Source organism: Taudactylus pleione, unplaced genomic scaffold (assembly GCF_031769625.1).
Source record: "Taudactylus pleione unplaced genomic scaffold, aTauple2 ptg000201l, whole genome shotgun sequence".
NCBI lineage: Eukaryota > Metazoa > Chordata > Amphibia > Anura > Myobatrachidae > Taudactylus > Taudactylus pleione.
This window is the reverse complement of record NW_028284603.1, coordinates 62,991,135-63,006,644: the sequence shown is the minus strand read 5'-3', so window position 1 is coordinate 63,006,644 and position 15,510 is coordinate 62,991,135. Positions and strand designations below refer to the sequence as shown.

The following is a 15,510-nucleotide window of genomic DNA, read 5'->3' as shown; positions in this document are numbered from 1 at the left end:
TCAATAGACCGGAGGACTAAATGCCGCCAGTCTATATCCCGACTGTGGAAGCCCGAATTGGGACTTAAGATAAGCGTCGAAATACCGATGCCTATCTTAATCCCATCGCCTGAATGGCGAAGGACGCCGGACCGAACGAGGTAAGTCCGGGCGTCCTTAGCAGTTAGCCGCAGGGGGGAAATTCTCTATTGCTGACTGGCAGAACCCTGTGGACCTCATGCTAACACAACAGGCTGTGGGTAAGGGGGTGATCTATTTGTCATATAATAATTTTTTAGTCCACCTGGACCACTCTCGGTCTCAGATGGGGATTACACTCTGGCTTTTGCATGTGCATGACTTAAGGCACATATTAGATCTTGTAAGCTTTTATCTTCTACGATGTACACAGAAATGTGTCACACTCACTCCGGACTATGAAAACCACTTTCTTACCTCTCCGGTGCCTGTCCAGGATAGCACAGAGGTCACCTCACGCTGCACATTGCTTCTGGCTGGTGCTGAGGTCTGTCTGTGCTGCTCCTGCCCCATCTGCTCAGTGTCCTGTTACTAAGCATGGAGATGGCTCCGCAGCCACTTGCTCACAGCGTGTCTTCCAAGCATGATGGCACACATGCTGCACGCCAGAGTTCCCTTCTAAACAACAGTATGGGCCAGTGGCGGAACTCCTGGAGACAATGGAGTCATTTGCCGCCGGGCGCCAGCCCTGAAGGAGGCACCTGGCTCCATTGTCACCCGGCCGTTCCGGGCACTGCTGAGGAGGAGCTGCATGGAGAAGGAGCGCCGCTGATCGGCGCTCCTTCTCTACGCTCCCTCACCCCCCGGCACCAGTGGCAGCCGGAGCTCACTCCTGAGCTCCGGCCTCCGGGTCCCGCAGTGCCATATGGGAGTGACATCATTCCCATAGTTGCGAGGAGTTGGCGCTGGGGACGGGCGGAAGCAGGCACTGGAGTGGGGTTTAAGGTAAATGTTGTGGTGTGTGTGTGTACGCACGGGAGGGGGGGCTTACTACAGAGGGCATCCTATGGGGGCACTACAGCGGCGTTACTACTGGGAGCATCATATGGGGGCACTACAGGAGCCTTACTACTGGGGGCACTATTGGGAGCACTACAGGGGCCCTTACCACTGGGGGCACTTCAAGGGGCATTACTACTGGGACACTGCAGGGAGCATTACTACCGGGGGCACTACAAGGGCATTACAACTGTGGGCACTACAGGGGCCCTTACTTCTGGGGGTTCTGCAGGGGGCACTGCTACAGGGGGCATTACTTTTAGGGGCATTACTACAGGAGGTATTATTACTACTGGGGGCACTGCATAGGGGGACCACTACTGGGGGCACTGTATAAGGGGCTCTACTGGGGGCACTGCATAGGGGAACCACTACTGGGGGCACTGCATAGGGGAACCACTACTGGGGGCACTGTATAAGGGGCTCTACTGAGGGCACTGCATAGGGGGACCACTACTGGGGGCACTGTATATAAGGAACTGCATAGGGGGCGGTGGCAGCTGGGGCTGGCATAGGCGCTGGGGGTTGGTAAATTTTAATTTGGGGGGTGGGCACCAACATTTATCTTGCCTCCGGGCACCTGGGATGAAGTTACGCCACTGGTATGGGCGCAGCCATGATGGACTCTGTCATCTGACTCTCATCCTCCACTCAGAGCGCTACTCCCAGACCAGCTGATCACAGCAGCCAATCCCTGGGGATCCTCCCCTATAAATTCCATTTCCACACTGGCCTCTGTTACCAGTACAATGTTGCTTCTTGCTGAAGTTACAGCTCAGTACCGAGCTCCAAGGTACTCTGTATCTGAACGGTCCCAGGGCCTGATTCAGAAAGGAATGCAAGGGAGAGAAGGCACGCACTCGGTCAATGTTTTCACACTGCGCGTGCGCAAACTAGCCAGTGCGAACGGGGAAGGGTACACAGACTACACGCAGTGTGTACGCAGACCCCTTCCGATATTGACAGGAAGTGTTCTTTGTGGGTGGTGACGTGGGGGTGGTTGGGTGAACGCTGTTATAGGGGAGTGCATAATTAAGGAAGTGCGGCGGCATACGCAGCCAGATGACTCGATGTATGCAAGAAGTGGCCAAAATCCTGCGCCAGGTCAGGTCAACATCTATTGTGCGTATAGTTCCGATGGTTCTCAATGTTACCGATGCTTGCGCTATCCTGCGTACTGTTTGAGCATTGAGTAAAGGGAGATGGACGGCACTATGTATTGCTGGGCGTCTGCATCCTTGTGCTGCGGATGGCGTGCGTATGCATTGATTAGCACATATTGTACTTGCAGTGGCCGGTCCGTCCGATCTCTCACATGCGTCCCTTACTGAATCAGGCCGCCAGTCCGTTATATCCAGTTCCTATATCTGGTAAACAAGTCTCCTAAATCATCTTGCACACCTATCTGGTTTTTACAACTGAGACTTGTTCTTACAACCACCACCGGTTCCAGCCGATATCTCCAACCATTGGTCTCATCCGATACTTCCAACATCAGACTCTTATCAATTAAGTTCCTCAATTCATCAACATCGGTCCCAACCGATCAAATTCATCAATTCATCAACATCGAACTCACATCAATCAAGTTCCTCAATTCATCAACATCGGTCCCAACTGATCAAATTCATCAATTCATCAACATCGAACTCACATCAATCAAGTTCTTCAATTCATCAACATCGGTCCCAACTGATCAAATTCATCAACATCGGGCTCTTATCAATTAAGTTCCTCAATTCATCAACATTGGTCCCAACCGATCAAATTCATCAATTCATCAACATCGGACTCACATTAATCAAGTTCTTCAATTCATCAACATCGGTCCCAACCGATCAAATTCATCAACATCGGGCTCTTATCAATTAAGTTCCTCAATTCATCAACATCAATCCGATTCTGCTCATTAATTCAGTATTATCTCCAATTCTCATTCCAACCTGCTGTTTAATAAAGACATTCTATTTCTGTGCTCGCCTTCGGGCCCATCATCCACTGCCGTATCTCTATCTCCCCTTCAGCCTCCCACACCTGTTTCTACCCAAACCAACCCTCAGGCGTGACAAAATGTTCCTAAACATACTTCACCTATATCTCTCCCCACATAGATGGTTACCTACTGATAAATCTACTACACACAACTTATTTCACCGACTAAGGCTTTGCCCATTAATACGCAGATTTCGGCACACTTGGGCAGTTACCTACCCTTGACTGGGCACTTTTTGGCATCCTCTCACAGGGACTTAGAATTACTAGGGGAAGCACACGATTACTGTTGATAGTTAGCGTGGCAGCTCGCAATTCAATCCTGCAGGTATGCATACATCCTGAGTCCCCATCTATGTCCCAGCTTAAGGCAAATCTGTTTATATTTTTAGAATGGAATGGATGACGCTGGCTTTGGACAGGGAAAAAAAACCACTGAGAGTTTCTTTGCAATGTGGGAGAGCTTTATAGCAACTCTGGGCCTGATTCAGACCCGGTCGCAAGCGCTGAGCGCTCGCAACCGGGTCGATGGTGGCCCAGAGCGCATGCGCACGACAGAGCCAGCTCCGTCGTGCGCATGCGAGAGACCCGGATAGCGACGGGCAAGCCGTCGCTCCGGGTCTCGAACCAAAGGGCGCGTGCTGTCGATGTTGAGTGACAGCACGCCCCCTTTGGTGGGCGGGCCGGGGGAGTGGCTGCCCAAACGGAGGCGTTCCCATGTGAACGCCTCCGTCTGGGGCCGGCCCCACTGACATCATGAGTGATGTTAGTGGGCGAGATTTCTGCTCTGTTTGAGCCAAAATCTCTATGGGGCTTGCGGCAACGAGACCCTACCACAAGGGTCTCATCGCAAGCCCAATGGTCGCGATGGTCTTGACCATCGCGACCATCTACCTGGCCGCTCGCTATAGCTGTGGGTGGGTGCCACTCTAAAAAAAATAGCCCGGCCCTGATTCAAAGCGAGCGCTCTGTCAGAGCGTCCGGCTCTGAATCAGGGCCTCTGTCCATTGAAATGTGATCGCAGGTTTACCAATGTCTCTGCAATACCTCTTGTATATACTACGCATGGTGATAGGTTATCCACCTACTCAAATGTGACTTTTTTTTTAGCACTGGCCCTTTTTCTTATGTAAATCTTTACATTTACTACTTTGCTTTCTTCTTACAAATGTTCAATTTATTATATATTGTTTCAATAAAAACAATACAAAAAAAAAAGTAAAAGGCTACTGCCCACTTATAACAGGGATCTGAAGTTACTTTAAATATGCATGCTGTCAACTGTAGTTCTACGAGACATAGGGTCATATTCAATTAGAGGCGAAAAGTCAGTTGCCGGACTTTTCACCATCATTGGAGCTTTTCTTAGGGATAAAGTATGAGGCGCGTGCCCGCATATCCAATTTGGAATCGGCGACCCAGCGGAAAGGTAAGTAGCGAAAAGTCCTGTCACTTTTGGGGAAATCAACCTGTCACCCCAAAAGATGCACTAACATGGGGGATCAATAGTGGTACCCCCGAAAAGCCCTGCTAAAGGTATTTGGGGTTTTTAAAAGGTCTCTACAGGTGCTTTAATGCGTCTTTAACAAAGTGGTGAAGAATAGCAGTTAGCAACATTTTTTTTTTTTAAATAACTAGTCCCATCAAATTTGGCGTACATGAAAATGGGTGCAAGCATATTTTTAAGTCCCTAAAGTGAACTTTAAAAAATTGTGAAACATTCCCCTGCCGCAACCCAAAAAAACACCTGGCGCATACGTGGGCACCCCCCCTGAGTCTATTTCGCTAGTTTATAAGTTTGTCCCCCAACGAAAGCACTTTTTTGGGGGTGTTTTAAGGAAATTTTTTTTTTTTTTTTTTTAACACAGAATACCTTTAGGGGACATTCCAAGGGGTGCAGGGTACTTTTTCAAGTTTGTACCCCAAAACCCCAATTCTGCACTTTTTTTCGCCAGCTATTCTATGGTGAAAAGTTATCCCTGGTTTTTGACGAAGACTTTTCGCACCTGTGAAAGTCGTTGAAATTGAATATGTGGAAAAATCAAAAAGGCGAAAATGACAACATTGGCAATAAAGTATCGCAAATAACAGGTTTTCACAGTCTAAGTGAATATGGCCCATAGTTGTCTTTCTTAGTAATAGATACAGTCATTCATGATACATGAAATGTAACGGTTTACAACATTGGGCCATATTCAATATGGCAGCGAAAAGTCTGTGCTGGACTTTTGCTCCACATCGCAGGTTTTCCGGGGATAAAGTATCGGGTGTGTGCCCGCTTTATCCCCATATTCAATTAGGAAGCAGCAAAAACGTGAATCGGCGGAAAGGTAAGTATTGCAAAAAATTCGGGAGTTACGGGAAATGTCCCTGGGTCCCCATAAAGATGTCCAGACATGGGGGTTCACTATGGGTACCCCCATTTTAGCCTGCTGAAGGAAGTCAGGGATTGTAATAGCCGCGGCAGGTGCATAAATGCAGCTATTGAAGAAGTGGTGAAGAATAGCACTTAGCGGTTTTTTTGGGGGGGAGGGGGAAATTATTTTTTCCATCAAATTTGGGGTACATGAAAATGGGTGCAAGCACATTTTAAAATCCCTAAAATGATTTAAAAAAATTCTTCAAAAATGCACCTGCCACTACTCCGGCAATGAAGAAAGCTCCTGCCGCATATAAGGGAACCCCTCTGGATTTAATTTGGCTTTTTCATAAGTGTATTCTGTTTTGTTTTTTTTTCACCCCAAATTTAAAGGTCATTTTTCTGGGAGTCTCATTTTTTTTTTTACACATCTTTTTTAGGGGACATTCCCAGGGGTGCAGGCTATTTTTTTTTTAAGCCTGCACCCCTAAATTCCAATTATGCACTTTTTTTTGCCAGCAAAAGGCTGGTGAAAACTTATCCCCGTTTTTTTTACATTGACTTTTCGCACCGGATAATTGAAATAGGCGAAAATTACGTCATCGGCGATAAATTATCGCCGATTCCGACATTTCGCCTCAAATTGAATATGGCCCATTGACTGCTGACTTTACCATCATTAGGCCGGGATGTACTGTATTAAAGGAAAAATGCAGTAAAAACCCCGTTTTCAGAGTTTTAACTGCACTTTCATATGTACTAAGCCCCAGGCTGCCCGATTTTCGATGCAGAGTGTAACGCCAGATTTTTCTGGTGATACCTTATAGAAGCCTAAGGGTTTCTTACCGCATCCTTCTCCCCGCCGCCTTGCACCTCTCACTGCTGGCCCACCCCTCACCTAAGCATCCTGCGTGCCGGCAAGTGCTCCTCCTGGGTCCCCCACCTCCTTCTCTTCTTCTTCCAGGTGCAGAGAGGAGGAGGAGCCCGGGAATTCCTTCAGAGGTCACCAGCAGGAAGCTCCCGGGGCTAGGAGGGGGAGGAGACCCACAGAGACACCCTCACCCGATGGCAGCAGCTTCATAAAGGGCAGCTCTTATCGCAAGAGCTGTCCTTTGCGATACTAATAGCATATGTTAGTACATATGCAATTAGTATTGGTGCAACGACTGTCAGGATGTACACTGCACGGATAGTACATCCCAGCCTAATTCACAACTCAAGTACACAAATATTATCACCAAGTAGATAATCCCACTATCGTTACAATTTATGTATCGTATAAATATACACAAATCTGTACATTATGATCCTCACATGGAACCTAACTGTACTAGGTAACAATCCATTCTCAACTTACCTCGAAATACATATCTGGAAAGAAAGGGAACTCGTGCAGCTTCCGCTCCTCTTCTCCCCAGCTTTCATACAAGTGCGTGTTCCTGACAAACACCTTCTCCCTCATACGTGGGTTTAGGTGTAAAGCAATGTTCTTGGAGCCACTAGGCTTAAGATCAATGGCAAAGCTATGAACAAAACAAAAAAAAAAAAAAAAAAAAAGAGTATCAAAATCATTGCAACAACTGCAACATTTTTCAAGATCTAAAAAATATGCAGGTAATGTGGTCAATTACCAAGTGAGCAGAAAATTTACCTTCTAGCATTATTGGTAATTTCACCCTTTACAACCACGGTTCTCCCGGGGCTTAGTGCATTGGGGAGGCTTCCTGTGTAAGGAACTTCCTAAAGATGAGGGGAAGATAAGCAGATGTAAATGGATAAGCCTACATCACAGATGGTTCACACACAATAGCACGTTCGCAATATTAAAAACAAAATTACAACACATGCTATATATAGACACTTTGCAGAATATCATAATTCTGCCCCTGAATATTTATCTTTTAAACGGATAGAACTAGTTATAATAGGTGAAAGAGGCAGAGATGTTCTCAATAAATTATCTAAAAGAGAGATGTTTTGGATTTTTGAGCTAGGAACTCTTTCTCCCTTGGGTTTTAATGAAATTGCACCTTTTTTATGAATTATTCGATTTTAACATTAACTGATATTCTTCAATATTTATATATTTTAAACATTATATTAGCCTATTAGTATATATATATATCTTACTTTTAGTAGGTTCTAGGTTATCCCATGATATGTGATTATATGGATGATTTATGCACTTATATACTTCTCTATCCCTTCATTTTTTAGTGCTATTCATAATTTAAAGAATGAGTCTATCATCAGTTTATTGCCCTCTCCAAAATGGACACTGTATATATGGACATGAACTAGGTCTTTTCGAGAGCCTCTGTCGTCGACAAAATGGCTGCTATGTGCCTGACTGGGAGGACGGACCTTTCTGCGGCGGAACTCCCCCTAGCAGAGACTTATCTGCGGAAGTGACGTTACGCTGATGGTATCTCAGCCCGGACGGAAAGTGATGTCCGGTTGGTGTTGCGTCCCAGGACCAATAGGAAGTGACGCTCGAATGACACGCGAGTTGCGTTCCAGCCAAGACAGGAAATGATGCTCGGGCGGTGATATATCCCAGCCTTAAAACTAAATCAATAATCAAGAGATGTCTGGTTAAATAGAGCGGCCACTTTTACCACGGACCTTGTTTCCCTGAGTATGAGGGAATGAGTTTAGAAGCACACGTGTTTTAATAGTGAAGTAAATGCTTCTTTTAATGCCTGAATATAGAAATTGTATTTAGATAGTTTATTTATATTGTTTGTTTTTAGTAATGTCTAATATGTTTTAAGTATATATGATATTAATAAAATCTAGTCCACTACCTGCCTAATGATGGACAGGAAGTGATGTTCCTAAGTTTTGCCCATGTGGATCCTCCATCTTTAATTGGTTTGGGTATAAATATGTCCCAAATATTCTATCCCAATATCCCCTTGAAGAAGTCTTATTCTAACAGACGAAACACGTTGGGAACCCCGCTATCCTGGACCCCTATACTATGGACAGATAAGCTTTTATAATATTATTTCTTGAACGTTGTTTACCTGCAATTATCTGCGGATATTTCTTTGTTAATAAAACAGTTTTTTATTCTTTAAAGCTATTGGAGTATTAATATATGTACAAGGGACTCGCTGTAGTTCCATGAACTCCTATATTATATAGTGACATTTGTTTTGATGCAGTGTAAAAACGTTACACACTATGTTTTGCCTATTTTCTATTTTTAATGTATGAATTATGGATGGTCAGAGGACTGAAGATTTTCCATTGAAGATAAGTTGCTTTTGCAATTTAATTCACTTAATATCACTATTTAATATTGATTTCACTATTAGGCTCTTGGGATTTTTTCACGTATATATTTATGTATATAGTTTTTAACCATATATGATCACTACATCCTAGCAGCCACTCATATTTATCAATGAGGAGTGTGTTTTAAATTTATATATATAATTTGTTCACATAATTATTGTTGTCACTTGTGCGCTTATTATTCCACATATTTTCCACGATTTTAATTAGCAGCCAGAGTAACATTATTTTAAATTATAATGTTTAGTAACAGAAACAGAGAGAAAATAAATGACTTATGTCATAACATTTTCAATGAAGAGATTCAAAATATACCAACCAATATATCAGTTACTGAGGATATAGATTCACTGTTTTGGGAGGTAGAAAAGCTCTTAACCAAAGAAATCAAAACCTGGTGGGAGATTAAAGGATTAGAACACTATATTACAGCTCATAGAATTCCTAGAGGATTTAGAATCCAAAAAAAACCCACCTTTGGTTTAGATAATTTAGAATTATCAAAAACTGGGATCTTGTTTTACATGAGTGCTCTGAAAAATTAATGCAACTCATTATTACAGAAAAAAAAGAAAACTATGGTTAAAATAGAAGATCTTAAAATTAAAGAACAAACTCTGATAATCCATCGATAGAAAGAGAATTTTAAGGCTAATGATATTACGTTGACAAAAAAGCTACAACGAATAGAAGAGGTCATTAAAGGGAAAGAGAAAGAATTCTTACGGGACAAATCAGATTACCAAAATGACAAAATCAAAAATTGGAGTATGTTCAACAATAGACAACAAGGAACACAGATATATGGAGCCCAGAGAAACTGGAAACAAACACCCCTATACTTATGGTATTACAAAGAAAAATTGCTTTTCCACTTTGCAGAGACTGGAGTCAAATAGTGACTCAGATTTTTATCCCCGGACCCAATAATGGACACTGTAGACATACGGAGGAAAACTTTCTTTGGAGAGAGATTCAAAACTAAGTCACCACTGAAAAGAAGCCACCCAGACGACAAGGTACCAGGGGCAATGGGAGGAAAAATAAACAAAGAAGAACCCTTCTACAACAGGATTAACCAATTCAGGTATTTTTAATTTGTCTCAACATGAACAAACTGAAGCAGAAGTAGCCTTATTGAATAAGGGATTAAAGTTTGCGCCATCAAGCCAGATGAATATTTTTGAAACATTTATAGACTTAAATAAGTTTACAAGGAATCTTACACTAAACAGGCATTTTGCAAAAAAGGATATAGAGATAACCCAGGCATTAGATTCAAAATCAGGCCTCAAAAATAAATCCAAATATTACCCTATAGAATCAAAAGGAAGCAATATAAATGTTTTTTATGATCTGGTAAAAAAAAAGATTTGTATGAACAACAACCCCAATCTCGAAAAGGTCTAATTTAAGTTAAAGAATGCTGAAAAAGAAGCTTTAAAAAAATTACAGAAGAATAATAAGATAGTAATTAAACAAGTAGATAAAGGGGGGGGATTGTTATCCAAGATCGTACGGCATACGTGAATGAGGCCTTAAGACTTTTAAAACATGAATCATCTAACAAGGTTTTGATACAAGATGCTACTAAAAAGTTTGTGGATGATCTTAGGACTGTTTTAGTATATTACTTACACAATCAAGTTTTAAGTAAAGAGGAATATCAATTTTTAATGGTCACCAATCCGGTAGTTCTGATTTTTGATTTTTTACCAAAAATTCATAAGTGTTTGGTAAATCCACCTGGTCGACCGATAATTGCAGGAATCGAGTCTCTTACATCTCATCTATCGGAATATATAGATATCTTTTTAAGAAAATATGTGATGGAATTACCTTCTTATTTAAAAGATACGAGTAGCGTTTTGAAGATTATGTCCCAAATTGAATGGAAAGACACCTACCTTTGGATTACAATAGATGTCCAAAGTCTCTACACTTGTATTGAACATGACAAAGGTATATAAGCATGTAGGAAGTTTATGGATAGAGATCCATCAATGTTGTCACCACACAAAAATGGAATATGTGATTTTATGAGATTTATTTCAAGTCACAATTACTTTACATTTTTAGATTGTTTTTATATCCAAATCTGTGGAACTGCTATGGGGACAATTTTTGCCCCAAACTTTGCTAATCTGGTGATGGGCAGTTGGGAAGAAGAAGCTATATTTTTTAATAATCTCTATGAGAAACATCTGACAACGTACAAACGTTATATAGACAACATTATCATTATATGGGAAGGAGATGAACTTTCTTTTTTGCATTTTTTTATTCCATATCGACTAATAATTAAAATTTAAAGTTTACTTATACTTTGAGTAGTGATAAGGTGGAATATCTGGATTTGGTATTAAAAGGAGAAAATGGAAAGGTTACGACATGTAATTATATCAAAACTGTGGACACAAACAGCTATTTACATTTCGACAGTTGTCATGCAGAACAATGGAAAAAGAATATCCCTTTCTCACAGTTCTCTCGTATTAAAAGAAATTGCAGCAAAACAGAGGACTTTGGTACCCAACTTGAAATACAGTCAGGTCCATAAATATTGGGACATTGACAGAATTTTCATATTTTGTCCTCTATTCACCACCACAATGGCTTTGAAATGAAACAAACAAGATGTGATTTAACTGCAGACTTTCAGATTTAATTTGAGGGTAATTACATCCAAATCAGGTGAACGGTGTAGGAATTACAACAGTTTCTATATGTGCCTCCCACTTTTAAGGGGCCAAAAGTAATGGGACAAACTAAACAATCCTAAATCTAACTTTCACTCTTTAATACTTTGTTGCAAATCCTTTGCAGGCAATTACAGTCTGAAGTCTGGAATGCATAGACATCACCAGACGCTGGGTTTCATCCCTGGTGATGCTCTGCCAGACCTCTACTGCAAATGTCTTCAGTTCCTGTTTGTTCTTGGGGCATTTTCCCTTCAGTTTTGTCTTCATCAAGTGAAATGCATGCTCAATCGGATTCAGGTCAGGGGATTGACTTGGCCATTGCATAACATTCCACTTTTTAGCCTTAAAAAACTCTTTGGTTGCTTTTGCAGTATGCTTCGGGTCATTGTCCATCTGCACTGTGAAGCGCTGTCCAATGAGTTCTGAAGCATTTGACTGAATATGAGCATATAATATTGCCCGAAACACTTCAGAATTCATTCTGCTGCTTTTGTCAGCAGTCACATCATCAATAAATACAAGGGAACCAGTTCCATTGCCAGCCATACATGCCCACGTCATGACACTACCACCACCATGCTTCACTGATGAGGTGGTATGTTTTGGATCATGAGCAGTTCCTTTCCTTCTCTTCTCTTCCCATCACTCTGGTACAAGTTGATCTTTGTCTCATCTGTCCATAGGATGTTGTTCCAGAACTGTAATGGCTTTTTTAGATGTTGTTTGGCAAACTCTAATCTGGTCTTCCTGTTTTTGTGGCTCACCAATGGTTTGCATCTTGTGAGTGTTCTTGATTTGGCCAACTGTTGTGAAGGGGTTTTTCTTCACCAGGGAAATAATTCTTTTGTCATCCACCACAGTTGTTTTCCGTGGTCTTCCGGGTCTTTTGGTGTTGCTGAGCTCTCCGGTGCGTTCTTTCTTTTTAAGAATGTTCCAAACAGTTGATTTGGCCACACCTAATGTTTTTGCTATCTCTCTGTTGGGATTGTTTTGATTTTTCAGCCTAATGATGGCTTGCTTCACTGATAGTGACAGCTCTTTGGATCTCATATTGAGAGTCGACAGCAACTGATTCCAAATGCAAATGTCACACCTAGAATCAACTCCAGACCTTTTACCTGCTTAATTGATAATGAAATAACGAGGGAATAGCCCACACCTGTCCATGAAATAACATTTGAGTTGATAGTCCCATTACTTTTGGCCCCTTAAAAAGTGGGAGGCACATATTGAAACTGTTGTAATACCTACACCGTTCACCCGATTTGAATGTAATTACCCTCAAATTAAATCTGAAAGTCTGCAGTTAAAGCACATCTTGTTTGTTTCATTTCAAAACCATTGTGGTGGTGAATAGAGGCCAAAATCTGAAAATTCTGTCAACATCCCAATATTTATGGACCTGACTGTATATTCTAAAAGATTTGTAGAGAGGAACTATCCGGAAACAATACAGGTTGAGTCTCCGATATCTAAATATTCCGAAATACGGATTTTTTTTGGTATGACTGAGATAATGAAACCTTTGATTGTTGATGGTTTAATGTACACAAACTTTGTCTAAGGCACAAATTATTAAAATTAATGTATAAAATGACAAACAGGCTGTGTGTGTAGTGTGTACACAAACTTTGTTTGAGCCACAAAATTATTGAAAATATTGTATAAAATTACCTGCAGGCTGTGTGTATAAGGTGTATATAACACATAAATGCATTCTGTGTGTATATTTTGGTCCCATTCCCAAGATATTTCAAAATACGGAATATTCCGTTATTCAAAATACCCCTGGTCCCAAGCATTTTGGATATGGGAGACTCAACCTGTAGTTAAAAAGGCTACGAATAAAATTAATAGTATGGATCGATCTGAATTACTTCAGCCGAAAAAGAATAAGACAGAGAATAATTTTGTTCCATTTATTACCACCTTTAATTGTCAAGAAAATCTAATTAAACATAAACTGGATCGCCACTGGAAAGTTCTATTAATGGATCCCATCTTGAAAGATATTCTTCCCTCCAAACCAAAGGTAGTTTACAGGAAAATCAAGAACCTCAAGGAAATTTTAGCACCAAGCCAACTTAAGATGGAAGAGGACAAAACACATAATCTTCTAAAAAAGTGTCAGGGGTGCTACAAGTGCAGTAGTTGCAATATATGTAAATTTTTACATCCAAAAAGGAAATCTTTTCAGAATTATGACAATTCTAAGGAATATAAAATAAAAGACTTTATTAATTGCAACACAGCTATGGTCATATATATATTGGAATGTGCATGTAGTCTGAAATATGTAGGTAAAACAAAGAGGCCTTTAAAACTATGCATACAAGAGCACGTTCACAATATTAAAAACAAAATTACAACACATGCTATATATAGACACTTTGCAGAATATCATAATTCTGACCCTGAATATTTATCTCTTAAACCGATAGAACTAGTTAAAATTGGTGAAAGAGGCGGAGATGTTCTCAATAAATTATCTAAAAGAAAGATGTTTTGGATTTTTGAGCTAAGAACTCTTTCTCCCTTGGGTTTTAATGAAACCTTATGAAATTGCACCTTTTTATGAATTATTCGATTTTAACATTAACTGATATTCTTCTTTACACTTTATTAATATTTATATATTTGAAACATTATATTAGCCTATTAGTATATATATATATATATCTTACTTTTAGTAGGTTCTATGTTATCCCATGATATGTGATTATATGGATGATTTATACACTTATATACTTCTCTATCCCTTCATTTTTTAGTGCTATTCATAATTTAAAGAATGAGTCTATCATCAGTTTATTGCCCTCTCCAAAATGGACACTGTATATATGGACATGAACTAGGTCTTTTAGAGCGCCTCGGACGTCGACAAAATGGCTGCTATGTGCCTAACTGGGAGGACAGACCTTTTTGAGGCGGACTCCCCCTAGCAGAGACTTATCTGCGGAAGTGACGTTACGCTGATGGTATCTCAGCCCGGACGGAAAGTGATGTCCGGTTGGTGTTGCGTCCCAGGACCAATAGGAAGTGACAACCGAGTGACACGCGAGTTGCGTTCCTGCCCAGACAGGAAATGATGCTCGGGCGGTGATATATCCCAGCCTTAAAACTAAATCAATAATCAAGAGATGTCTGGTTAAATAGAGCGGCCACTTTTACCACGGACATTTTTCCCTGAGTGTGAGGGAATGAGTTTAGAAGCACACGTTTTAATAGTGAAATAAATGCTTCTTTTAATGCCTGAATATAGAAATTTTATTTAGATAGTTTATTTATATTGTTTGTTTTTAGTAATGTCTAATATGTTTTAAGTATATATGATATTAATAGAATCTAGTCCACTACCTGCCTAATGATGGACAGGAAGTGATGTTCCTAAGTTTTGCCCATGTGGATCCTCCATCTTTAATTGGTTTGGGTATAAATATGTCCCAAATATTCTATCCCAATATCCCCTTGAAGAAGTCTTATTCTAACAGACAAAACGCATTGGGAACCCTGCTATCCTGGACCCCTATACTATGGACAGATAAGCTTTTATAATATTATTTCTTGAACGTTGTTTACCTGCAATTATCTGCGGATAATTCTTTGTTAATAAAACAGTTTTTTATGCTTTAAAGCTATTGGAGTATTAATGTGTGTACAAGATACTCGCTGTAGTTCCATAAACTCCTATAATATATAGTGACATTTGTTTTGATGCAGTGTAAAAACGTTACAAACTATATTTTGCCTATTTTCTATCTTTTATGTATGAATTATGGATGGTCAGAGGACTGAAGATTTTCCATTGAAGTTAAGTTGGTTTTAAAATTTAATTCACTTAATATCACTATTTAATATTGATTTCACTATTAGGCGCTTGGGATTTTGGGGTGCCGTTTTAAATATATACCTGCAATTCGCCAGGAAGCAGCGGCTTACAGAAGCCGCTGCTCCGTAAATTCTTCCCAAGGTGATTCTGATTATTACAGGATTATAAAATAGTAAATGTAACACTAACAATACTCACAAAGGTCAAACTCTCCTGTGATGTCCCCTAGAAAACATTTGTTTAAAAAAAATAAAAATAAATTAATAATAATAACTTGGACTGAATCTTTCCTAAAGTTAGTACATCAA

The 15,510-nt window shown here is 40.5% G+C and overlaps 1 protein-coding gene across 2 annotated transcripts in view; it reads right to left on the bottom strand.

The window, feature by feature from the left end:
• Positions 1–15,510, bottom strand: part of LGALS8 (galectin 8) — a 54,753-nt gene that overhangs the window by 12,316 nt on the left and 26,927 nt on the right. The window contains exons 7-10 of one of the 2 annotated variants that reach the window (XM_088477428.1): positions 15,401–15,427; positions 8,991–9,065; positions 7,020–7,108; positions 6,726–6,891 (exon numbers count right to left, since the gene is read on the bottom strand). In XM_088477428.1, the coding sequence (XP_088333554.1) occupies positions 6,726–6,891; positions 7,020–7,108; positions 8,991–9,065; positions 15,401–15,427 (357 nt within the window). The remainder of the gene's footprint in view (positions 1–6,725; positions 6,892–7,019; positions 7,109–8,990; positions 9,066–15,400; positions 15,428–15,510) is intronic. The other variant, XM_088477429.1, reaches the window with a different exon arrangement.